Below are 25,414 nucleotides of genomic sequence, written 5' to 3'. Positions count from 1 at the left end.
TCGCACAGAAACGAAGATACAACACAGCAAAAATAAATAAATTAGTAAAAACTCCTACCTGCAACATCAAAAAAAAAAAATTAAAAAAAAAGGGTACTCACTAGTTATGGTAATTGTCACTTAAGAAAAAAAGAAAAACTTTCTCAGTAGTCTGACTTTCTTTCTTTTTCCTTTTTTGCAGTACATATATACTCCAAATTTTATGATTTTTTTTCCTTTTTTGAAGAATTGAAAAATTAAAATTTAGAGAGAACAATTGTGTTCTTGGGGTACCACTTTTGGGTATACAGGTGGGGTATGAATTTTCTGAATGGAACTCAGCCCTCCACTCCCCTCCTCCCCCTTATACCCCTTCCTTAGGGAGCCTTTGTATTAGTTTCCTGTTGTTCTTGTAACAAATTACCAAAACTTAGTGGCTTAAAACAATACAAATTTATTATCTTTTGGTTCTGTAGGTCAGAGGTCTGACATGGGTCTTCCTGGACTAGAATCAAGGTTTTGGCAGGGCCTGTGTTCTTTTCTAGAGGATCTAGGGGAGAATCCATTTCCTTGTCCTTTCCAGCTTCTAGAGGCCACCCACATTCCTTGGCTCACACCCGATTCCCCCAGCTTCAAAGCCAGCAACAGTGGGTTGAATCCTTTTCACATTGTGTCACTATAACACTGATTTTCTGCCTGCTTTTTCCATTTAAAAAATTTGTGGCAAAGCACACATAAAATTTGCCATTATAACCATTTTAAGTGTACAGTTCAGCGGCATTAAGTACATTCACATTGTTGTGCAGCTATCACTGTCATCCAGCCACAGAACTGTTTTCATCTTGCAAAACTGAAACTCTATACCCATTAAATAGTAACTTGCCATTCCACCTTCCCCAGCCCCTGGCAACCACCATTCTACTTTCTTGTCTCTGTGGATTTGACCTAGGTACCTCATGTAAGTAAAATCATACAGTACTTGTCCTTTGGTGACTAGATTACTTCACTTGGCATAATGTCCTCATGGTTCATCCATGTTGTAATGTGTGACAGGGTTTCCTTCCTTTTTAAGGCTGAATAATATTACATTATATATATACGTGTGTGTGTGTGTGTATATATATATATATACCCCCCACATTGTTAATCCATTCATCCACTGATGGATATTTGAGTGGCTTTCACCTTTTGGCTGCTGTGATTAATGCTGTGAAGAACATGGGTGTACAGATATCTCTTCAAGGTCCTACTTTCTGTCCTTTTGGGTATGTACCCAGAAGTAGAATTGCTGGATCATATGGCAGTTCTATTTTTAAGTTTTTGAGAAACTGCCATACTGATTTCCGCAGCGCTGCATCATTTTACAAATTCCCACCAATAGTGCACAAGTGTTTCAGTTTCTCTGCATCCTCACCAACACTTGTTGTCTCATGTCTTTTTGATGATAGCCATTCTAACAGGTGTGAGGTGATATCTCATTGTGGTTTTTTCAAAAAATTTTATTGAAGTGTAGTTGATTTATAATGTATTTAATTTCTGCTGTACAGCAAAGTGACTCAGTTATACACATATGTATTCTTTTTCATATTTTTCCATTATGGTTTATCACACGATGTTGAATATAGTTCCCTGTGCTATACAGTAGGACGTTGTTGTTTATCCATCCTGTATATAATAGTTTGCAAGATTTACGTTTCCCTGATGATTAGTGATATTGAACATCCGCAATCTAAAACCTCCCAACAAAAAGCCCAAGACCCGACGGTTTCCTTGGTGAATTCTACCAAACACCTAAAGAAGAGTTAATACTAATCCTTCTCAAACTCTTACCAAAAAATTGAAGAAGATGGAACCCTCCCAAACTCATTTTACAATGCCAGATACCAAAGCCAGATAAGGACATTACAATAAAAAACAAACAACAACAACAACAAAAAAACTGCAGGCTGAAATACTAGATGAAAGTAAATATAAAAATTCTCAACAAAATACTGGCAAACTGAATTTCAGCAGTGCATTAAAAGGATCATACACCGTGATCAAGTGGGAGTTTTCTCAGAGGCTGTGGCAAGCAGAGGCAGCAGCCAGCAGTGTGGCATTTCCCTGGCCTTGGGTCAGTGTTGGGCTGCTCGAGCTGTGGATCTGGGGCAGGGACAGAGAACCATGTGCTCCCCGCCCCTGGTACGTGGTCTGCTGAGTTCCTAAGGACACAACCTAACTTTAACCTCTGTCTTCACCTTTCAAATATAGGCCTCTCGTCTGATGAAAAGAGAAAGGAAGAATGGACTACAGTCACCAAACTTCCCTAGTCCCATGTGGACAAGATAAATACATTTCCAAGTAAGATTTTTTGCTATGGTATTGTGTTTGCAGTGGCCAGTCCCATGTGAGTGGAAGCCACTGGCAGAGGAGCCTCCTCTGTGCATGAAGGAGCTCATGTGTGTGAGAAGGAGAAAGCAACTGAGTGTGGACTAGTGAGAGCATCACCAAGGTTGCTGCTATAGATAAAAAACATGCCCCCAGAACCTGGACATAGAGAGTGAAGTTAAGGAGGTCTTCAGGACATGGCACCCTTAGGGGTTCAAAAGATATGATGTCCTGGAGGGCTTCCAGGAGGAGGAGTTGGTGCTGGCTGCTCACTGTCTTGTCTGTGGTATAACCCAGGGAAGTCCTGGCTGGGTTGTGTCCCTGTGCTGCTGGGGTTCTGGCTAAAATGGGCACAGGTGCCCCCTGAACAGAAGGAGACAGTTTCATTGCTTTATATGCACTAAAATCTTTTGAACTCAGATTTTTGCTGATATGGCAGGGCCTAAGCCAAAATGGACTTTTTAAAATTATAAGATTGCAGATATATTTTTACATTCAACACAGGGATTTGTACATATTTATGTTCTCTATCTTAATGAAATGTTTAATTTATTTGAGACCAAATTGTTTTAATTCCTTTAGACACACTTGGCCATACACAGACACACAGTTGTGTGAGCTATGGATCATACTTGTCTCTTCACTGATGGATTTCCCCCGGGGCTTCTACTGACCAGTACTTTTAAATCCTAGTTTCAGATCTTTGTGTTCAAAAGTATCAAACAGCTTTTGTTTTAGGTTATTTGGAGTCACATTTTTTACTAATTCACTCCAGCTTATCTAGGTTTAACTTGTCTGGAACTTCTTGGAGTTTCCAGCCAGTTTTGACCTCCTGTGTGGCCCCAAATCTCTCCATTGAATGGCTGGACTTAGAGGGACTGAACTCCCTTACCTCTTGCCTGAGTATAGGCAAAAGAACACACCTTAGCCTCCTCAAGCCCTTCCCAGGCCTCCCCTCATTCACTTTCAGATAAAACTTGATCACAGCATTTTCAGGTTTGACAGCTCTCACTCTGATCACAAAGGGTGTGACATGCCCTGTCACATTTAGTAGAGCTGTGCTCCCAGGGGGGCCACTTGGAAACCAGTATTTAGAGGCCTTGTAAGGTTTTTAAAATATTTTTTTATAAACTAAAAGCACCTAGAATAGATTAAAAAGATAAAAGCACCTAGAAGGGTACATTGCTAAGGTTCAGAAGCCCCCTCATGCCCACTTCTAGTCACCACTCCCAAAGGTGAATCACTATCTGAATTCTAACACCCACCTCGAATGTCATATAAATGGAATCATACAATATGTGCTCTTTTGTGTCTGGCTTCTTTCACTCAGCGTAATATCTTTGAGATTCATACATGTTATGTGTAGTTCATTCTTATTCTCATTGCTGCTCCATTGTGTGACCATAGCTGCCTTTATTCATCTGTTCCACTCTTGATGGGAGTCGGTAAATTTTTAAACACATGATAAGGTCATGGCAATGAAGCATAAGTCAGTGGGACCCAGACCTGTCCCTTTTAACTTTCTGAAATTCTAGGAGTTTCTGAGTCTTGTGAAGGTTTGTAATGATTGTCCCCTCCTCACTCACAGCCTGTGTGAGGGAGGAAAGGCTGTGGAGAGGCTGGAGAAATCCTGTCTATGGGCTTTTGAAGTGTGTTTGCCTCTATTAATCTGTGATTTATGAAGGCCTGCATATTTAGCTTAGGTTTGGGGAGTGTTGTGAGAGATGCCAACCTTTGTCAGCAGACCAGACCTGCCTTGGTTTTCTGGAGTTGCTCTTTACATCCAGTCTGTTCTAGGTAGTGTTTACTCTTGACCTTGACCTTGAACTCTGGGTGTGTGTATGTGTATATGTACACATGTAGACAAACACCCAGACTGGAATGACTGAAGGCCAGCTTAGAGGTGAGAAAAAGAGGGAACAACTGCATTATAAGTGGCTTCACCTGAGATTGTGACACCTCTTGTATTTTTCCCTTAAGGAACGAACTTCTCCTGCATCTGAAGACCTACAACTTGTACTATGAAGGCCAGAATTTGCAGCTCCGACATCGTGAGGTAAGGAGTCCCAAGGAAGATCTGTGAGGCTCCTTCCCTGGTGGCCAGCCCAGTCTTTGTCTCCATGTCTCCTGGTCTGAGAGTCCCTGCCTCTCCTGCCACAGTGAGGAGCCTCTCAATGCTGGTGATGTTATGGAGAGTCCCTAGAGTTCTTCGGAAGGAGACCCCAGGCCCAAATTTGTTCTAAAAAGGATGAGCTTTTCTGTTCTGGAGACATTCCTGCGGCTGTGTGGCTGGGCTAGCGCCAGCCTCAAAAGAGGAACCCTCCCTTTCATGAAATGACTCTTTCAGCTAACTCTCAAGCAGCCTTCCTCCTTTTGGGCAATTCAGGAAGCTCACACAGTCCTCTATGTTGACACATCTGTGCCCATGTCCTATTGCTGAAGCAACCTGGACAAGTTACATAAGCTCTGGGTGGTAACTCTTGGCCCTTCCCCACAACTGCAGCAGCCTTCCTCGAGTGCCTTCTTGGAGTGTCCTTTGTTATCCATCTGTCTTTCCCCAGCCCCCATCCTGAATCTAAGCTTACTCATACTGTATCCATTTCTGTAAAGCCTGTTTCAGATAGATGGTGGAGTAACATATACTCAAGTGTTCTTGACCGATAAGAAGGTGTGTGTAATATCCTACTAAACATATTTTCAGGTTGTCAAGCCATGGGGATTTAATTCATAGAAACAAACGGATATCCAGATGGCAGAATTTCAGCTACTAAGGCAGGCTGGTTGGGAATACTATGTAGTGGCTTTTTGTATGTTCCTCAAACCACACCACTTAGGCAAAGTCCTACTTTAGGTTAAATTCTGCCCTACAATCATGTGCTATAAAGTAATGATGCCAACCTTGACCAGCTAGAAGGCCATATATGACCTGTACTTAAATCTTTTCTCCCTAAGATCCCCAAATGCCCTAAAGTTGCTCCACTCTTCTCCTGCCTTCTTTATTACCCCCTCCCTCTCTAAGGATGATCCTGGGGCTCAGGTTAGTTGTTCACTGAACAAGTGTCATCTTCATTCATGCGGCTTGTCCTGAAGATGTGGCCATAGCCCAGATCTCAGGTCTTGGCCCTGCTTATAAAACATGGGTTCAGAAAGGTTTTTCTGAAACTCTAGAAAGAAAACCTGACCCTTTAGGCATTGTCCTCAAACCCTCTACTAATTAGTGGCTGGATCATTAGCAAGATTTTGGTCCTGAAACAGCTTTTCTGAGGTGTGTCCTATAGGTGATTAAAAGGTTTTATGGTGATTAGTGAGATCCACTTCTTTGGGATAAAACATGCAAATGTTTTTAGAAGGGTTTCACATTTAAATTCTTATCAGTCAACAACACTTGAGTATAAAGTTGGAATTCTTGTAGGATTTATTCACCTCTTGGAGAGTTGTTATGTAGCACATTAGCTAATTATTGGCCTGGGAAGTTCTGCTGTTAAGAAATCTGATTAACACATCATCTCCCAACTCACAATCACACGATACTCTTTTTAAAGTAACAATTGATCTGGTAGAGGAGCTAGCATTCTGTTGAACAAACTTGAGGAAATGTTACTTTAAATCTCCTTCAACCAGTGGGTCAGATTAACATATAACATGTTATAGCTAAAGACACATCACTTTCCATAGTAGGGGAGGGGAAAGTAGCTAATTTAAGGTTTTAGCTCTTGCTTCTGTTAGCAGGGTTAGTCTCACATACTTTAAGAAATGTAATTGGACTTCCCTGGTGGCACAGTGGTTTAGAATCTGCCTGCCAATGCAGGGGACACAGGTTCAAGCCCTAGTCTGGGAAGATCCCACATGCTGCAGAGCAACTAACTAAGCCCGTGCACCACAACTACTGAGCCTGCGCTCTATAGAGCCCGCGAGCCACAACTACTGAGCCTGTGTGCCACATCTACTAAAGCCTACGTGCCTAGAGTCCGTGCTCCACAACAAGAGAAGCCACCGCAATGAGAAGCCCACGCGTCTCAGTGAAGAGTAGCCCCGACTCGCCGCAACTAGAGAAAACCCGCACACAGGAACGAAGACCCAACGCAGCCAAAAATAAATAAAAAAAGAAAAAAAAATGTAGTTAACTTTCTTTAAAGTCATTAGTATAAAAACAACAAAAAACCATTGTTATAATTTGCACATGTCTATGAATTTTGGGGCAACTTTGCCCTGACCTCTGAGGTCAGCTTCAGAGCCTCAGGGGTAGTTTACAAGTGGAGAGAGTGTCTTGGAGCTGGGGTGTGACTGTAACTTGGGTGCACCCAGCTGGGCACATCAAGGATGCTGTCAGTTACCCCCAACAACATGGTTCTGGCTTCCTTGGGGCTTTTCTGGGCTCACCCTGCCAATTGTTTTGTGGCAGGAAGAAGATGAGTTCATCGTGGAGGGGCTGCTGAACATCTCCTGGGGGCTGCGCCGGCCCATTCGTCTACAAATGCAGGATGACAATGAACGCATTCGCCCTCCTCCATCCTCTTCCTCTTGGCACTCTGGCTGTAACTTAGGAGCTCAGGGGTGAGTGAAGAGAGATGGGACTGGGGGGTGACCAGGGGTATCTGGGGGTTCCATCTATTCTTAAGCAGGTAAATGCCACCTTCTTCCAGCAAGCCTTGATCCCAGCTCCTATTCCCACTACCCCCTGCCTTCGACTTGGGATGAGGAGAAAGGGGTGTATGTTGGTGTTATTGGGCTTCCATGCCTGTCACCACAGTCACTGAGTGAGAGTCAGAGTGAGGAGGGGAGATGCTGAGTCAGAGAGGAGAAGCACTAAGGCCTGGGTGAGCAGCGTGCCTTCCTTCGTGGAGACCCCTAGTCTCTGAGGGGTATCATAGTGGCCAGCCAGGCCCAGTCTGAAGATTTCCGATAGGACACCTGATGCCCCAGCATCCTCCCCACTGGGACCACTCCTCATAGAACGACCCCACCCCAGAGACATTTAGAGCTCAGAACTCCTGTCTAAAGCTCTCTGTGTCTGAGGGGAACCTGGAAGAGGAAGAAGAATGTCAGGTCCTGTCCAAGCCAGCCAAGCAAGGTCTGCTTCCTTCAGGCCACACCTGGAGTTGGGTGGTGGCGTGATGGTCTTGAGAGGTCCCCTCTCCTGGGTTCCCACTGGAAGTTCTGTGAAGACTAAGCCTGTTCCTCCCTGTAGCCAAATGAGTAGTTCAATGCTTCTAGTAAGGCACACCCTCTTTACTGTCTTTCTGGGGCTTCAGTTTTTAGAATCAAGTGACTATCCCTTGTTCCATCCTAAAATTTGCTGATACTGAATGCCTTGGGGCCAGAGCGTGGGTGGTGTGCGCCAACCTCTCAGCCAAAACCACAGTGATGTTTTTTCTGTTTTCAATAAGAACCAAGCCCTTTCTGTTGACCCCACTGAACATTTTGTTAAACTCCACAGCCAAATCTGTTCTTTGCTAAAGTTGAGAGAAAGCTACAATGTGGCCAAAGCCTGTTACTGATCTGGTTTCTTTCCAAGGGAATTTAAGGAGGAAAATCTTTGCCTGTCCCATCAGCGCCAGGGTGTCCAGTCAAGGTTCTCTGGTTTCATCTAACTTTGCCGGTTTCATACTCTGCTTCGTTTTCAGCACTTTCACTGTATTTGGTTTCGAGGGAGCCAAACCCTTTCCACAGCGCCGGCCCAGGCCCTGGGGTGTTATATTCCGTTTCCTAAGTGAGATGATTTTTAAAATTCCACTTGACCATGTGGCCTTTGGCTGGCCTACTAAGGGGTCTTTCACGCTGTACACTTGTTTCTTTTCCATTCCCTATGGCATCAAGCTGGTCTTGGTTGGTTCTTGAAACCTGCAAATACTTTGAGAGAGTTTTCAGGAATGGTAAATAATGTTATCCCAGTGCCTGCTATAATAAAGTGAATGCCTGAACCACTGTGTTAAGAAGCATGCTGAGACCAGTTTCTCCTTTGGCAATAAAGAGTGCTTTGGACAAGGGAGTGGGAAGTGGCTGCTATGGGTGCCAAATGTTCACCATTCCTGAGAGGCTCTTCTCAGTTTCATTCTGGGGCTCAGAAGCCCACTGGTTATAATACAAAAGGCAGTTCTTTCAGATTTTCAATTTTAAATTGTCTTCCGTTAAAGTTAGCATCCCTTGGGATTTCCCTGGTGTCCAGTGATTAGGACTCTGCATTCTCATTGCAGAGGGCCCAAGTTCAATCCCTGGTCTCAGAACTAAGATCCCACAAGCCACATGATGTGAGAGATCCTATCTCTGCTGAGTCCCAGTGTTACCAAACCACACTTGGGTCTACTCATCTACATGCAGTAAAGCCAATTTACTGACACCAGGTTGTGGTGAAGGAAAGTGCTGTGTTTATTGCAGGTCCAAGCAAGGAGTCCAGGCAGTTAATGCTCAAAAGACCTGAACTCTCCGATGGCTTTCATCGGAGAGTTTTTAAAGGCAAGGTGAGGGGAGAGGGTCGCAGGGTGGTAGATGCTCTTCTGATTAATTGCTGGTGCGGTAATTGGGTGGTATTTCACGAGTCAACATCATCTGGTTCCAAGGGGTTTGGGGTTTACCTGCTTGTGGTCAGAATGCAGTTAACTTCTTACACCTGGTGTAAGAAGATACTTTTAGTATTTGCAAAGCAACTCATGGACATGGCTCAGGATACTATCTATAGCCCTTGAGGAGGAACTAAAGGTCCTTGACTTTGTTTTTTGGCTAAACTGTTATTATCAATATTTTGTCTTGCTTGACTGTTTTCCTTAGTTTCTGCATTTTCTCACTTTTCTGATTAAATTTGTTCTTTGGAACTCAGGGAAGGCCTAGGAGGCTAAAGCTTTTTTACAAACTAGAGGAGGGGGATACAGGGGTCTGTTCCTGGGAAGCCCCCACAGGGTCCTGCTTTGTTTCACCAGGGCACCTGCATTCTTCTCACCATGGGATGGTCCTAATTGGTTAAATATTATTCTCCTTTCTGGCCAAATCCTCTGTTGATTTTCGATGTTTCTCTGAGCTGCTTCCACTGTCCTATTAGGCTTTGAGGAGTTACTTCCCAGCTATCATAGCAGTACCAGGTCTCAACTCAGATTGCCTGCTTGTGACCCTTCCTCCAGCAACCCTGAGAACACTGCCATCAGCGCCACTTCCAAAGCTGCCCTGACTCTTGTAGCAGCCAACCTCTTACTTTCCATTCCTGTTAGATGGCAGAAGCAATTTCTGAGTTATTCCTCCAACAGAAGTGGGTCTGAACTAGAATCTTGTCCCTAGAAATAAATGACCATTATTAGGGTTTTCTAAATAAGCTATAGAATTTGTACGTGCTTAGAAACTCAGCACAGGCACCACACAGGTGTTCTTTGTTGTTCTCTGTCCTGGACTTCATGTTGTTGCAAATACTGGGAACAAGCATTTTCTCCCTCCAGAACTCCCCTTCCCTGCCCAGTGCTTAGCCCAGGAGCTGGACCAGCCTCGTGAGACACTCAGTACAGCCTACCATGCCCTTTGTCACCTGCTGTGTGCTGGTACCCAGCCTTGCACAGGCCAAGTGCTCCCTTTGTACGAGTGGGGTGGGACGGGACTGGGGGTGTTCTTCTGCAGGGGCTGAACCTTTTGTTTGTTTTCTGCTCACCAGCACCATCCTGAAGCCCCTCACCAGGCCCAACATTCCAATCTCAGAGGTGGATGCCCTGCCTGAGAGTGATCAGACATCAAGTCCCACAGGTACATGCATGGTGGGAGGATCCTCTAGTTTGGGGCCGACTGTGTGAAGACTGATGTGATGAATGTTGAACACTGTTACTTATGTTTTGAAAACAAAATTCACATGGTTCAAGATTCAAAACTTATTAAAAAGAAAGAATTGAAAGTTTCCCATCTCATCCACCCACTGAGTTTCCCTCCCTAGAAGCAAACTGACGGCATTCTTCCCAAGATACTCTTTGCAAACACAAGGAAATACACACCAACAAAGCTTAATGGTTGGATGTCATTTCTTTTCTTCCCCTTTTTATGTAAGTGGCTGCATTTTGCACATCCCATTTCTATTAGTTTGTCTTGAGGATTGTTCCATACAAAGCCATGGAGAACTTCTGCATTCTTTACAGCTCTGCAGTATTACATTGTATGAAAAAAATGACAATTTAATTGCTCCCTATTGATAAACATTTAAGTCATCTTTAGTCTTTTAGACAAACAAAAGTGTAGACAGTGTCCTTATACACGTCTCATTTCACACATTTGTCAGTGTCTGTAGGATTCTTTGAAATCGAATTTCTGGATCTGAGGCTATGTGCATTTGCAATTTTGATAGATATTTTCAGTTCGAAATTATCTTGCAAGTCCTTATATCGTGCTTATCCTGTGCAGACATTGTTCTAAGCGCTTTAAATGAATTAACTTATTTAAACCTTCACAACAATCTCGTGAGGTAGGTGCTATTGTTATCCCCATCGTATGGATGAGGAAACTGAGGCACAGAGAGTTAGTGATATATGGTGTTGGGAAGGAAGACATTTTTCTCTACCTTCTAGGTTCTTCTGGCTGGTCTAAGAATTAAATTGACATGAGACAGATTAACAGGAGAAAATCAAACAAAAGTTTAATAACATGTATACATGGGAGAGACCCAGAAAAACTGAATAACTCACCAAAATGGCTGATGCCCTCACCTTAACTACCATCTTCAGCTAAAGACAAAAGAGGATGTTGGGGGTAGTGGTTTGGGACTTCAGGGGAGGAAGGCAATTCACATGGAGATGGAAAAGCAAACGTTTGGTAAACAAATGTTTGCTGGGCCTGCAAAGACAGTGTGACACAGGGTAGACTCTGATCTCTAAGAGTTTCCCTCACCACATTTAGCCCATATTCTTTGCATATGTCTCTGGTGATAACTCTAGTCCAGTAATAATCCCGCTATCTAAATTCTTCAGGCAGTTAGGGGAAAAGGCAGAGTTTCTTCCTGAGTCTTTTTGACTGAAAAATTATTCCCAACCTAAAAGTTTAGAGTTATGTTTTATTCGGCGAATATTCTTAGGACTTCAAGCCTGGAAGGTAGCATCTCAAGTAACCCTGAGAGAGCTGCTCTGAGGAGGCAAAGGGGGAGCTAAGATACATAGGAGTTTTGCAACAAAGGGCAGGTAGTTTGAATGTCAAAAGATTATTGTTAATTAAAGAAAACCAGGTACCCCAAGTTAAGGAATTTAGTTCTTTTCTGTGTATGGGAAGATGCAAGAGTCTGGGCTCATTGAAATCATTACTTTGATATGCACCTCAGCTATCTGGGGCCAGTATCTTGTGTTTTCACCTCCTGAGTTTCCTCAGGGGTCACCGTGGGGAGTGGCTGCAGTCTGATGGCTGCTAGATGGCAGGTATTCTTTTCCATCCTGAGTCCCCTTAGAGCTAACCAGCTCACCATCGCCTGTGGTTGCAATCTCTGATGACCGTGATATCCTTTGTTTACTGATATAGCAGGCTGTATTTCATTTATCAGTCTTTTGGGGCTTGATTGTTTTCAGCATGCCAGAGACATTTGGGGGTAGCAAGTTTTGCTCCCCTACAATGACAGTGGTGGAGCTGGGGTTTGAACCTAGGAGTCTGGCTCTAAAGTCTGTGCTCTGAACTTTGCCACTGTATTGCTTCTTGGTAAATTATGCGTCATGTTTTTCCCCAGCAGGAAATACTGTTTTTATAAAATATATTTTTGAGGAAGCTGTAGGTGCTGTAGCATTGGTCAGGAAGAGGGTACTCGGTGCACACTGCCACATCCCAGGTCCAGGCAGACAGAGCTCATCTTCCCCTTCTCTCTCAGACTCCAGGGGCCTGAAGTCCCTGCAGGAAGACACCCCACAACTGATGCGCACACGCAGTGATGTTGGGGTACGTCGTCGTGGCAATGTGAGGACACCCAGCGACCAGCGGCGAATCAGACGCCACCGCTTCTCCATCAACGGCCATTTCTACAACCACAAGGTAGAGGCGATAGGGTGGTGGGGGGCAAGGGCCAGCTCCAGTGGGGGCCAGATCCCTTCCTGGGCAGCTGCCACCTCAGGGCTGCAGACTCCTGGGAAGCCACTCAGTCTTTGGGTCGTGAGTGGGCTGCAGGCTCTGCTGGCTCTGAGAGAGATAAGTGGCTCCAGATCAGGAGCCCTCCTAAATGATGGTGTTGTAGGAAAAAATGGAGTGCAAGAGGATGGTCACGTCCCAGGTCTCGGGTGAGTCCTGTGGCCCCAAGGCAATGGGTCGTTAGGGAATATGAGAGCAGCCCTGGGCTGTGGGGGTGATTAGTTTTTATGGGCTGGGTAATTTCATAGGCTAATAAGTGAGAGGAGTATTCTAGCTATCTTGGAGAAGGGGTGGGGATTTCCATGAATTGGGCCACCACCCACTTTTTGGTCTTTTATGGTCGACCTCGGAACTGTCGTGGCACCTGTGGGTGTGTCATTTAGATGCTAATGTATCACAATGAGTGTATAATGAGGTGAAGGTCTACTGGAGGTCAAATCTTCTGCCATCTTGGGCCTAGTAGGTTCTAACCAGTTTTTGTGGTATCCTGTTCTTAACGGCTGTGTCATTCTTTTAATGGTTGTGCCCTGCCCCCTTTCTTCCTGGCTCAGTGGGTGAGATGCGACATGACCCCACAAACAGCCCTCATCAGAAACGCCCCCATCCACGTGTTACTCTCTTTCTGCACCATGTGCCTCCAGCTGCTATGTGGCCTGACTTCTCTGTGAGTTAAGGGCTGCCCTGAAACAGAGCTGCAGAACTCAGATCACCCACCCCACCCCAAGCTAGCTGACTCTCCTTCTTCCTGCTGCTTGGTTTGAATCTGGCCCCAGAAACAAGTGCATCATGGAAGAGTGGTCACAGACCTCCTCATGTTGAAGTCGTAGTAGAAGGGGCTTTGTGCGTGTTTTATTTGGAGGTAGTGCCTCCATTATCTGGTGCTCTTTCCCTCCTCAACGCTGCCGTTTGGCAAGCTCAGATCCCTCAAGCCTCCTGCGGTGGGGTGGGCGCGAGCTCCTGAGCTAGGCAAAGCCCAGGGCTCTTTATTGACATCAAAGCCCAGTGCGTCTACGTTGTAAGGACAGAGGACTCTCAGGGAGCACAGGTTGAGTGCCACTGTCCCTGTCCCTTTACCCCAGGTAACAGGGCCAGGACACCTGGGTTTTAGTGCCCCATCCTTGTCTGTACACCCACTGAGCTGGACCCCTCTATTGACAGACGTCGGTGTTCACGCCGGCCTATGGCTCCATCACCAATGTCCGCATCAACAGCACCATGACCACTCCACAGGTCCTGAAGTTGCTGCTCAACAAATTTAAGGCAAGTTCCCTCTGCTGGCTGGCCTCAGACAGTGGCATGTGTGCCTTGGGGCCCCCAGAAGTGTAGAGGTGGGGGCTATGGAGAGTGTGTGGTAAGGGGGGCACCGGGCGGAGAGGGTTTAGGTTCTTTAGACCCCGCGACATCAGCATCACCTGGGAGCTTGTTAGAAAAGTAGGTTGTCAGGCCTCCCTCTCCCCCAGATCAGACCCACTGAAGCGGAAACTCGGAGATGAGGCCAGGGAACCTGTTCCACAAGATTTAAAGGGATTCTGGTGCCACTGAAGCCTGAGAAGCACCAGCCCTCAGGTGCTTTATGGGCCTCCAGAGAAGGACCCTGGACCTGATGACTGGTTCAGGGCTCCATGCACATATCAACTTCTGTGCATTTGGGAAACCTACTTTGATGAGCCTTCAATAGATGTGAAAATTTTAGTGCATGAGTGTTTTTGAAGTCCTGTTGCTCTGTATGTTTTCCACAATACCCTTCTAAGTCTTTTGGAAAACAGGTATTCTTATTTCTAACAGAAGCCAGTGTGTCCTAGTGGTTTAAAGCATAGGCTCTGGGTTTGACTCTCTGTCTATCACCTGCTGGTTGGAGGAGTTGGACAAGTGACTTAAGCTCCCTGTGCTTCTGCCTCACCATCTGTAAAATGAGGTTAACAGGACCCCATTACTGGTGTCAACTGAAAAAAAATTGCACAACCTAAAAGTTGAGAGTTATGTTTTATTCAGCGAATATTCTTAGGACTTCAATCCCAGAAGGCAGCATCTCAAGTAACCCTGAGAGAACTGCTCCAAGGAGGTGAAGGGGAAGCTAGGATACATAGGAGTTTTGTCTCAAAGGGCAGGTAGTCTGAATGTCAAAAGATTATTGTTAATTAAAGAAAATCAGATATCTCAAGTTAAGGAATTTAGCGTTTTCCTGCCTATGGAAAGATGCAAGAGTGTGGGCTCACTGAGATCATTCCTTTGATAACACACCTTAGCTACTGGGGGCCAGTATCCTGTTTTCTCACCCTGTGTCCTCAGGGCTCACCGTTGGGAGTGGCTGCAGTCTGATGGCTGCAAGATGGCAGGTATTCTTTGTTTCTTTCCTGAGTCCTCTCAGGGCTCACCAGCTCACCATCAGAGGTGGCTGCAATTGCTGATGACTGTGACATCCTTTGTTTACTGATACGGCAAGCAATATTTTATTTCTCACTGGGTTGTCATATTAGATGAGTTAAAACATGTAGAGTTTGTTAGAACTGTGCCTGGCATGGTGCAGTAACTGTTAGCTCTTATTACCTATTATTATTGATAATGTTTCCACCCCATTTCCTTACCACTTTTAAATGCTGTAGATAAATAGCCGTCCCCTCAAAAGAGGCTATCATTTATTTAGCTTTGCAGTGTTCAAGAAGAAGAAATGGCCACAGTTAGGATATGTAAATATATGCTTTCAGCAAGTACCTTTTGCTCCTTCCTAATTCAGATTGAGAACTCAGCGGAGGAGTTTGCTTTGTATGTGGTCCATACCAGTGGTGGTAAGTATAAAGAACACAGTATACTTAAAACTTTTAATTAACTCAAAATAGCAAGTTAAAAAAAAAAATCTCTGCCTCATTTGCTTGTTGCTTGGGTTTTGGAAACTTTCAAATGTTGTTTGCCTCCAAGGATGGTGAGCTCACTGGATGAGTCCACCGGGGAATGCCATATATGGTCAGCAAATTAACCCTAAAACCTAACTGCCTATTAAAAAAAGAACTGGATTTTCTCAAAGCACAGAGAAAACCAGATTCTCCAATGCAGCATCTTCCAGAGGGCTTGAGGCATGGAAGTATTGTTGAGGGGTAGGGGAGCGGCAACAGTTGCTTTGAACTGTTGAATTGTTCATTTACAAATCAGTCTCCTGATTGGCTACATCTCCTGAGGTGCCTGGTCCATTTGGGCCCTTGAGTTGACAAGCATTTAAGGTGAGAAAGGCCTCAGGCAACTCAGGGCTGCTTCTGGCTGTGTGTGGTTCCAGAGAAACAGAAGCTGAAGAACACCGATTACCCCCTGATTGCCCGGATCCTCCAGGGCCCATGTGAGCAGGTCTCCAAAGTGTTCCTTATGGAGAAGGACCAGGTGGAGGAAGTCACCTATGATGTGAGTCCCTTTTCAGTCAGATGTCTGTCCCAGGAGGGTGGGGGATTTGGTTGGGTAAACTACAATTGGGGTATAGCTTGGCTTTTTGCCCAAGGACCAGGCCCTGTTTTGTTGCTATTTCTCAATACCAGGTTTTCTTGAAACAGTAATGACCATGGGGCCAGGAAAATGAATGCAGAAGCTAGGTTGAGGGTGTGCCCTGTGGGAGTTAACTGGAAGAATGCTCAGGCACAAAATGATTTCCATAGAAGGAATAAATTTCTTGAGGCTTTCTGGGGTACTTAAGAGGGCTGAAAAGTTTCTGCAGACCTTTTCCAAGCAACTTCAAGAAGTTAGCAGTGATTTTATAGCTTTTGCTATAGCAACAAACTTCCCCAAGTCTTAGTAACTTACAACAGTAAACATTTACTTTCTTGCTCCGGATTCTGCAGGCTGGTAGCAGCGGTTCTGCTTTAGATTGTGGGTTCAGTTCAGGTAGACATTGCATGTCTTATTCAGAGACCAAAGATCAAGAGGCAGTGGCTACCTAGGTATGCTTCTCATGGCAGATGGCTGGAATGCAAGAAACCATGTAAGCTCCTTTGAAGCCCCCACCTGGATTTAATGTATATCACATCCACACACCCATTCCATTGGCCAGAGCAAGTCACATAGCTGAGCCCACCATTAACAACGTGGAGAAACATACTTCTCCCACAGAGAAGAGTTGGTAGAACAGGGTGAGGGTTCTGGTGAGGGAGGAAGAGTGGCTGCTTAACTTCAGCTCACCTGGGAGCCACCCCCACGCTTATAGCCTCTCAGGAGGCAGTTCACATTTGGCTGCCTGTTTGAGCCTTGAGGCACAAATCATCATTCTGAGCCATGGTTCCTTAATTTCTCTTAGGGGAGAGCAGAGAGGTTTATTGAATATTATGTGTTCCAGTCTTCTCTGAATGCCTGACAAGAGAAAGTGCTTTTCTATGTTTGACATCACCTCTCATGGATTGGATACATGAGATGAAAAATGAGTTATGAGATGAAGTTATCATGTAAATGAAGTGATCTTCATCATAGACTCTATACCAACCTTGAGAAGAATGAGGCTTGGCTCCTGCCTTTAAGGAAATCCCGGATTAGTGCAGAAATAGATTTCCCAAGGCTTTGTGCCTTATATGAGAGAGATGCCCCCAAAAATTAGAATAGTGCTGGGAGAGGTCTTGCACCCCAGACTTACTTTTTCCTCCCCAGGTGGCTCAGTATATAAAGTTTGAGATGCCTGTCCTTAAAAGCTTCATTCAGAAGCTCCAAGAGGAAGAAGATCGGGAAGTAAAGAAGCTGATGCGCAAGTAAGCATAGCCCCTGGGGTGGCTGGTTGGGTTTCTCCTGAGGCCTCAGTGAGAGGAGTCTCTGTTCAAGAGCCTTGCAGGGACTGTGAGGAGCTGCTGCCTGGGCCTGGGACTGTGTTCAGGGGGCTTCTCATTGACAATGCCAGATCTCAGATCTCAGGTAGGGACTTGAAACGTCGGTGTGTTGGTCGTTCTGCTTCTCGTTCAACTTCTTATTTTGATGTGGGACATAAAATTGTTCCAAGTATTTCAGGAAGGTTGTCTCGGCAGTGGAAATTTGTCTGAGCAGAGTAACCCTAAAATCCCTTCCTCAGATCCTTTCTCCCTTTTTAACATTTCTCTTCTGGAAATTGCATTTGGGTTGAAAAGTCCAGTACTAAAACTTCATTCTGGGGAGGATTTTGTTATTTTTTTGTCATGTTTAGTCATAAAGTAGAGCTGTGTTTCATAGATATGGCAGAAAAATTGATTTTTTTGCTGCTAAAGTCAATGCTACATTTTCTGTGTTGATGATGATAACTAATATGATAGCAGTTAACATTTATTGAACACTTACTATGTGCCAAACTTTAAAAATAGTTTTGCTGTACAGTGCAAAGCCACGTTAGCCCTGCATAACAGTGCCCACTCCAGTATCTGAATTACCATAATTCAGGGAAGGGATGAAAAAACCATACTCACCACTAAGCCATGGACCTCCATGCCTGGTAGTTGCTATAGCGTCTTTGGCAAAATGCAGATACTGATATTAGATTGAACCATATGAAGTTGCCATTTTTGTATGCTCCCCCAAAATGGTAAAAGTAATGGCAATTTCATATGGTCCAGCCTAGGTGAGGATTATATGCTACTCTATGCATAGTGCCTTGAGCATAGTAAGCACTCAACAAAGGGAATCCTTATTACTGTTCTTGTTATTTCACCTTCTCATTCTTCTTCTCCAGACTTTCTAATCATAGTAAAATAATTAGTTTGGAGTGAGCCACTTCAGTCCCTTTCATCCTGTTGTGGAAATGAACACAAGTAACGAAGTGGTTCAAGAGTAGGCCAGTGAGAGAAGCAAAGTGTTGGGACACTTGGCTCACCCTGTGACCCAAGTGATGGGGGAGGGTCACGAGAAGGAGTGTGTTGCTTTCTGCTCTCCACTGAAGCTGTTCTATCCCCAGGTACACCGTGCTCCGGCTAATGATTCGGCAGAGGCTGGAAGAGATAGCCGAGACCCCGGCAACAATCTGAGCCACAGGGAGGGGATCCAGACGCCGTGGAGGGCATTGTTGACCTGAGAAGACTCACAGGAAGCTGGGCGCCTTCCATGGAAACGTTTAAATGCATACCTTTCCAGCTCCCAAGCCACCATGGAGAAGCCAGCAGACAACTCCCTGACCTTTCTTTCCCTGCTCCTTTCCTTTACTCACGAGGACTTTCAATTTTTATTATAAGAAGAACCCAAAACGTGTGTGTGCACATGGTACACATCCACATGCCTACATGACATATTCACATGCAATTCAATTCCAAGCAGCCAGCACAGGTGCTATGAGGCTGGCAGATGTTCTGCTTGTGGGCAGGAAAATCAGAGGAGTCACTGATCTGAGGGGTTTTAGGTTGAAGAAAAGATTTCTCCCCTCAAGTGCCAGGGAGCAGCCATACATGTCTGCTTGTGTTTAGAAGGGGAAGGGGGCCCAGCAAACTCACCATTTGGGGTATTTTTATGTTAATAGATACTCTCCCTGTATCCCTAGGAAGGATCTGCAAGTGTGAGATCCTTGGCAGTTAACAAATTAATTAACAAACCATGCCCTTGGGGCAGTTCTGATGGAAAGAAAAAGCTAAACCATCAGTGGGGTAGATGCAATAAGCCCACAGGTTTTTACACTGGAAACTTCAGTTGTTTTAAATAACAAGGACATATGTGATGATCTGTGTGGATGCCAGTAAAGAATGGATTCTGCCTCCACTCCCACCTCCCTGGCTACCTCTAGGAGATAGGGGAGCCTGATGTTTGTCTCAGCATGCCAAGCTGATGACCCCAACTCTTTGAGGCCTCCCTGAGTTGAAAGAAGTATCTTATGAAACAGGCCTCACTGGTTTGTACACGGCGCCTGGTCTTGTATGGCCGGGAAGTTTCCCTCCTTAGAGAAATGTGGAGGCTCCTTGCAGAATGACAGGTGCCTGTAAACCCAGCCCATTTTTATATCCAGTGGTCTTGCACTTGGAGCTGAGGCCTTGCGTTTGCAAAGTCAAGGCTTAATACTTTACAACCACTGGATTTTTGCAAGTTGCCCTTACGTCGTGTGTGGAGATGGACTCTTAAGAATGAAGACTTGTCCTGCCACTGACCAAGTGTGGGGTTAAGGGATAACTTTTGGGCTGCCCCGTGAAAGTGCGTAGATAGGATGGAGCTTCTCTCTCAGCTTCTCTGAGCAGCCACCTGGGTGATCTTTAGAGAGACTCCAATGGTAGGGGAAGGGCAGGAAGAGTCTGTCCTTCTGGGCCCCCATTGGTAAGGTCGCCAGGTAGCTCAGCTCCAGTACAACTGATACTGTTTGAAGAGCGACAGATAGATGCTTGAAGCAGGTGCCTGGCTGTGGAGGTCAACCAAGCAAGGCCAGAAGCTCCTAACACTGAGCCTTGTGGTAGGGAAGCTCCCCATCTGTTCTCCACCTCCTCTCCAAAGAAGGTTTGGAGAGCTGGGCAGTTGAGGAAAGAATAGCCACTGATCCGTGCCTGCAAGGACAGTGGAGCTTTGCAGCAGAGCTGTTCCTGCCCAGGCACTCTTACCCCCTACCTGCCCCTGTGGCTCCCATGGCCTCTTTAGATGTCTCACAGCGGTAGTCTCACTGTTGACTTTCAGAAGGATGGCATGCTGCTACCTGGCATTTTGCTGAGGGTCTCTTAGCAAGCTTACCTCCTCTGTGGGGAGCGCCACCAGCCCTGTGGGGGATGGACTGGAAATCTGGAGGGGCTTAGCCGCAATCATACACCTCAGTGGGCTTCTGCAAAATGCACAGAAAAAAATGGGGGCCCGGGGAGAGGCTTCCTTTATTACAGATGGGAAAGAGCAGTTTTGTGAATGCAAACATACTTCCTGAGTTTTGCATTTGAGAAATGACTTGGAAAACTTTTCTTCCGGTTATTTTTATTTTGAATGTTCAAAGCCTTTGTTGGCCCCAGTAATCTTCCTTGAGTGGCTAGGGAAAAAAATTTCCACAAAGCAAATTACTAATGGCTAACTTTTATTGGACAGCTGTTTTTGGTTTATCAAAGTTCTCTTTAATTTGCACTAGCAATATGATAGTGGTAAATATGGGAATGTTGCAAAATGTCAGATTTGCCAGATCACTTTCTCGGAAAGTGATACCAAGGTAGACTTGGCTTTTTAAAGATGGGGGGTTGGGGTGGAACTGAGGGGAAATCGCATCTTACATGATACATTCCACTTAGTGCAGGCCGCACTTTTCCGTTTTGGCTCACCCTGTTTAGAAATCATTTCTCACGTACTAATGACCCAGTCAGGAATTTTGGAAAGGTTCTTTGAAATAGCAGCAACTGAAATAGAGACCCTCTGCTGTGATGTGGAGCTGGATTTTCTCACTGGTATCACATGGCCTTGCAGCTTTGAACTCCTGGACTGATTTGTGTGGGTTTATGTAATTGTGTGCAATGAACCTGAAGTCGTGTGAAGAACAAAAAGGCCAATTTACAAGTTTTTCCTTCACTTGTGAAAAGCGGCATAGCCACATCTGAGTCTTTTTCCAGGGGCTTATGTTACAAGGTGATCAAATGAAGGAAAAACCTGAGTTTATCGTTGGGAAGGGGATCCGGTCCCCCTGATGATGATGGAATTAAGCACAAGGTCACATTCTTAGTCATCACATTAGTAGGAATGTGAGGAGTTAAGTTGTGGGGGGAGGGGGAGTGGTTACCTTGGGGAGGGATTGAAAAGCACAAACAATAGGTTTGCCTGTGCAAACTGGTAAGGAATGTGTACACTGGTCTCCAGACTTGTGGACTTTGTGAGTTGAGGTTGAGGTGGGAGGATCTTGGATTAGCCACCTACCCCTGTGACAAATGCTGAGCCCTGAGGTTGAAGTTTTGGTCTGAGACTTCAAGGAGAAATATTTTCACCCTTCCCTCCTCTCTACCAGAAAGAAAACAATACTCTCTCCTAGGGACCTCCAGATAAAGACATTTTATCATCTCTGTAGGTAAGACTTTAGGGTATAAAGACCAAAAGAAACAAACTCTGTTCTCCGATGCAAACATGTCTTGGCAAGAATTCTTTTCTTTGGAGTTTGGCTGTTATTTCAGTGTTAGGAGGTTGGAAGGAGAAATGGACCAGAGAAAGGCAGGAAGCTCTCTTAAGAAGAGAGACACTCTCTTCAAAAAATAATACTATTTCAAAGCTCTGTAGCACAGAGACTGTGGTGCCATAGATACATCTCCAAGAGAAATTCCTATATGAACAAATGAATTCCAGTGCCTCATAGCGACAAAACCATGATGTGAGGGCCAAGGTAGGAAGCAGAGATCTCCTTGAACACCTGTTGCAGCAGTACAAATTTCTGAGTCAAGCCTCTATGAAAATTGTTTTACACAAAGTCTTGTTGGAGGCAGATGAGATGAAGAATGATCTCCTAGAGAGGTAAAAATAAAGACAAATGTGGCACCCCTTCTTTCAGAGGGAATTGACAGTGTTTACCCTGTCATGGGAGGTCACAGCGCCCCCTGTGTTATAGCCAGGCACGAGACATGGACAAGCTGTGAAAGGAGAGCCTCGGTTTTCCTGTGGAGTCTCCCCGGCGATTGCAGACCTGTTTCCCAGGCTGATGGTTCCTGGTGTGTTACTGCTAGTGTTTCTTAAGGGTTTTCTCACTTGATTTAGCTTTGTGAAGTATCTTCTTTCTTAATCATAACTTGCTTTTCGAGCAATGGTACATGACCTCGTTCAGTGTTTGGTTCTGAAGTTATAAACTGATGTGTTTAGGTATCTTAATGTAACTTGGCAAGTCCTCAGTAGGGAGCTGTGAATTTCTGTAACATTTTGATATGTTTTAAAGCACCTGACTTAGATCTTGTTGAATAAAGCACTTTCAAAGAGAAGTCCCTGGTGGACAGGTGTGTGTGTGTCCGCTGCATTACAGGAGGGTTGGGGATGGGAAAGTGAAGGTGCATCCAGGAGACGCTTTGATTTTCTTTTCAGAGTTTATGGTTTGACTGCACTCAGACTTGGTTCTAATGTTCCAAAAAGGAAGTGAAATGAGAATATTCCCTATGAATCTTGAGTTCAGGCCCTGGTGGAGCCAAGAATTATAGAAACAGCTGGGGACAGCTATTCAGTGAGGCTGGATTTTTGTCCTAACTCTACCCTTGGCTTGTTGGGGCCAATTCACTGAACCTTTTTCTAGGACTTGGTTTCCTCATCTGTAAAATGGCCAAGCCACTGTCAGGGTTTGGGGACCTGGGCTTGCCTCTGTTGGCGGCACAGCCCCCCCCCCCCCAGGGGTTGCCAAGCCTAAGACCTTTAGACTAGGGCCCAAGTTCCATGCTATGGTGTGAGGCAAGTGTGATGGTTAATTTTATGTGCAACTTGGCTAGGTCATGGTACCCAGATATTTGGTCAAACACTAGTCTGTGTGTTGCGGTGATGGTATTTTTAGGTGAGAGTAACATTTAAATCAATAGACTTTGAGTAAAGCAAATTACCCTCCATAATATGGGTGGGCCTCATCCAATCAATTGAAGGCTGTAACAGAAAAACGCTGACTCACCTGAGGGAGAGGGAATTCTGCCTCCAGTCTGCCTTTGGACTTCAGCTGCAACATTGGCTCTTTGGGCCTCCAGATGGCCAGCCTACCCTTCAGATTTTGGACTTCCCAGCTCTCACAATTGCATGAGCCAATTCCTTAAAGTAGATCCCTATCTATCTATTTATCTATCTATCTATCATCTATCTATCTATCTATCATCTCTCTCCATCCTGTTGGTTCTGTTTCTCTGGAGAACTCTAACACAGAGAGAGGTTGTGTGGCTGTTTCATAACATTTAAGTATGTGATTGACAGTTGTCTTTCTAGGAAATCTGGCCATGGAGCGTAAAGAGTGACCAACATAATTTGGCCTCTAGAAAAAGGTAGCAACCAAGACAAGATTTTTATCAATGCTGCCAAACAATGCTTATAGGTACTTAAAAAGAGAGAAAAGTTTGGATAACGGTGGTTCCCCTTTAACTGTTGTTTTGATTTCTTACATTTAGAGTTTTCACTCCAAGCAGTAGCTTTTTAGGTGCTGAATTAACTAAACTGAGTGAAATAGATGAGCAGACAGGTAACACTTCCAAGGCAGTGAGGTTTTTTTTTTTTTTTTTGCAGTACGCGGGCCTCTCACCGCTGTGGCCTCTCCCGTCGCGGAGCACAGACTCCTGACGCGCAGGCTCAGCAGCCATGGCTCACGGGCCCAGCCGCTCCGCGGCACGTGGGATCCTCCCAGACCGGGGCATGAACCCGTGTCCCCTGCATCGTCAGGCGGACTCGCAACCACAGCGCCACCAGGGAAGCCCGACAGTGAGGTTTTTGTACTGTACAGTATGTGGATGTAGGCAACATAAACAAAAGATAAATGGTCTGTTTGGGGCCCCACCAAGACCCCAAATCAGGCAGTAAACTTTATAAAATTTAAGAGTGCCTGAAGTCACCCAACAAATACTAATAGCCACTGCCATAGGAGTCGGCAGTTTTTGTCTTGCTTTATGAAAACAGATTTTATGAAATAATTTATTGGTATCCATTTTAGGTAATGAAGCTCTTACTGAATGGAGTTTGCTGTGGGCACCAGACTTTACTGTAAAGTTCTGAATACGTTTGAGTAGGTTTTGCTGGAATGCTTAGATGCAAGCAAACCTACTGAAAATTGAACCTGGGTAAAATTGACATTGCTCTTTTCATTTTAAAACCAAGCAAAATAAGAGGTGGGGGGAATGCAGGGGAGAAAAAAAACCCAACCAAACAAAATAAAAATGATTACTTATTATTTAAGTATGTAATTATATAACAATAACTATGTAAATTAACTTTATAGAAATAATACCTTATAAATGTATACTTTATAAGTACATAAGTTTAGAAGTTTTAAAACTATGGGCTCATTGGTAGGGGCTGTAAGTTCTGGTTTGCTCAGGACAATTCCAATGTCCATTGCTCTAGTGTAATTATGTAAAAAGGAGCACCCCCTTTTGCTCTCAAAATGTCCCATCGTGGATGATATATATGGTCACTCTATGCATTGGCCAAAAAGCAGCTTATCACAATTTTAATATGTGAGATTTTTAAGAAAAGCTGTAAGTTGGAATTTAAATGTTAAGTTTAAGCTTTAGGCTAGAACTGAAATCTAAACCCATGTTTTCGTGGAAGGCAGAATATAATATGGATATTTTATATATCACTGTTTTGATAATGCTGATTTAAATGTTCTTGCATTAGAGCAAAATCCATTTTTCTTTTGGAGTTTTAAAACTGGACACATTAGCACTAACTTGTGACTTTGAATGTCACACTACCCGTGTCTGCAGAACCATCTAAGGGATCAGCAGCACCCAGATTTGGGTCTCTTAAAATATCCTCCACTGAGAGAAACCTGGGCTCCCGGAGGGTAGCTTGTGCCAAAGCTTGGATCAGAAGGAGCAGGACAGTGTAGGTTGTCTTACTAATGGGAATAATTATGTCTCAGAGATGTCTGGAGTGTAATTTCAGGAACAAATTGCTGATGAGAACTCCCACACATAGCCAATATTGAATGTCTGGGGCCACAAAAAGCCTGGAATCCAAAATGACCCCAAAGAAAGATTTTTAAAGGCAAGGGACATACTTACAGAAATGTAATGTATTGTTTAACTTAAAAAGTTCCTTCACCAAATTTTGGCAATAACATGAGTCGTCACAAAAATTAATATAAGTAGTTTGGCCAAAACCCTTAAGTTAACTAAGCAAAAAGAGCAAACTACAACATCCATGACCCATTAAAAGAAACCAACAAATAAAAGTTGAATTTAAAGTGGTCATAATAATCTCGAGAGAAATTATTAGAAATAATAAGTTGATTTTAAAAGGTTGCTAAAACAATGTGACTATATACAAATTAATTTTATTTCTATGTATCAGCAATAAAAGATCAGAAAATAAAATTTAAAAATGGAAAGGTATACTTCATTTATGAATTGGAAAGATAGCAACTCTCTTCAAATTGAACTAAGTAATCCCAATAAAAAGCCAAGTAGGTATACCTCAATCAAAAAAAACC

General features: G+C 44.4%; 1 protein-coding gene across 4 annotated transcripts in view; it reads left to right on the top strand.

Annotated features, from left to right (window-relative positions):
- The window catches only part of RASSF2 (Ras association domain family member 2), a 41,387-nt gene extending 19,170 nt beyond the window's left edge, over positions 1–22,217 (top strand). For all 4 annotated transcript variants that reach the window (XM_082600483.1, XM_082600485.1, XM_082600486.1 and 1 more), the window contains exons 2-11: positions 2,230–2,319; positions 4,327–4,402; positions 6,749–6,900; positions 9,977–10,065; positions 12,152–12,312; positions 13,564–13,665; positions 15,140–15,191; positions 15,674–15,795; positions 17,023–17,120; positions 18,287–22,217. In XM_082600483.1, coding sequence (XP_082456609.1) covers positions 2,261–2,319; positions 4,327–4,402; positions 6,749–6,900; positions 9,977–10,065; positions 12,152–12,312; positions 13,564–13,665; positions 15,140–15,191; positions 15,674–15,795; positions 17,023–17,120; positions 18,287–18,356 — 981 coding nt within the window. In that variant the 5' untranslated portion in view covers positions 2,230–2,260 and the 3' untranslated portion in view covers positions 18,357–22,217. The remainder of the gene's footprint in view (positions 1–2,229; positions 2,320–4,326; positions 4,403–6,748; positions 6,901–9,976; positions 10,066–12,151; positions 12,313–13,563; positions 13,666–15,139; positions 15,192–15,673; positions 15,796–17,022; positions 17,121–18,286) is intronic.
- The last annotated feature ends 3,197 nt before the right edge of the window (positions 22,218–25,414 follow it).

This window comes from Mesoplodon mirus (assembly GCF_964341445.2).
Source record: "Mesoplodon mirus genome assembly, chromosome: 15".
In the NCBI taxonomy this organism is placed as follows: domain Eukaryota; kingdom Metazoa; phylum Chordata; class Mammalia; order Artiodactyla; family Ziphiidae; genus Mesoplodon; species Mesoplodon mirus.
Note: the sequence above shows the minus strand (reverse complement) of the source record. Positions and strands in the feature narration are given on the sequence as shown.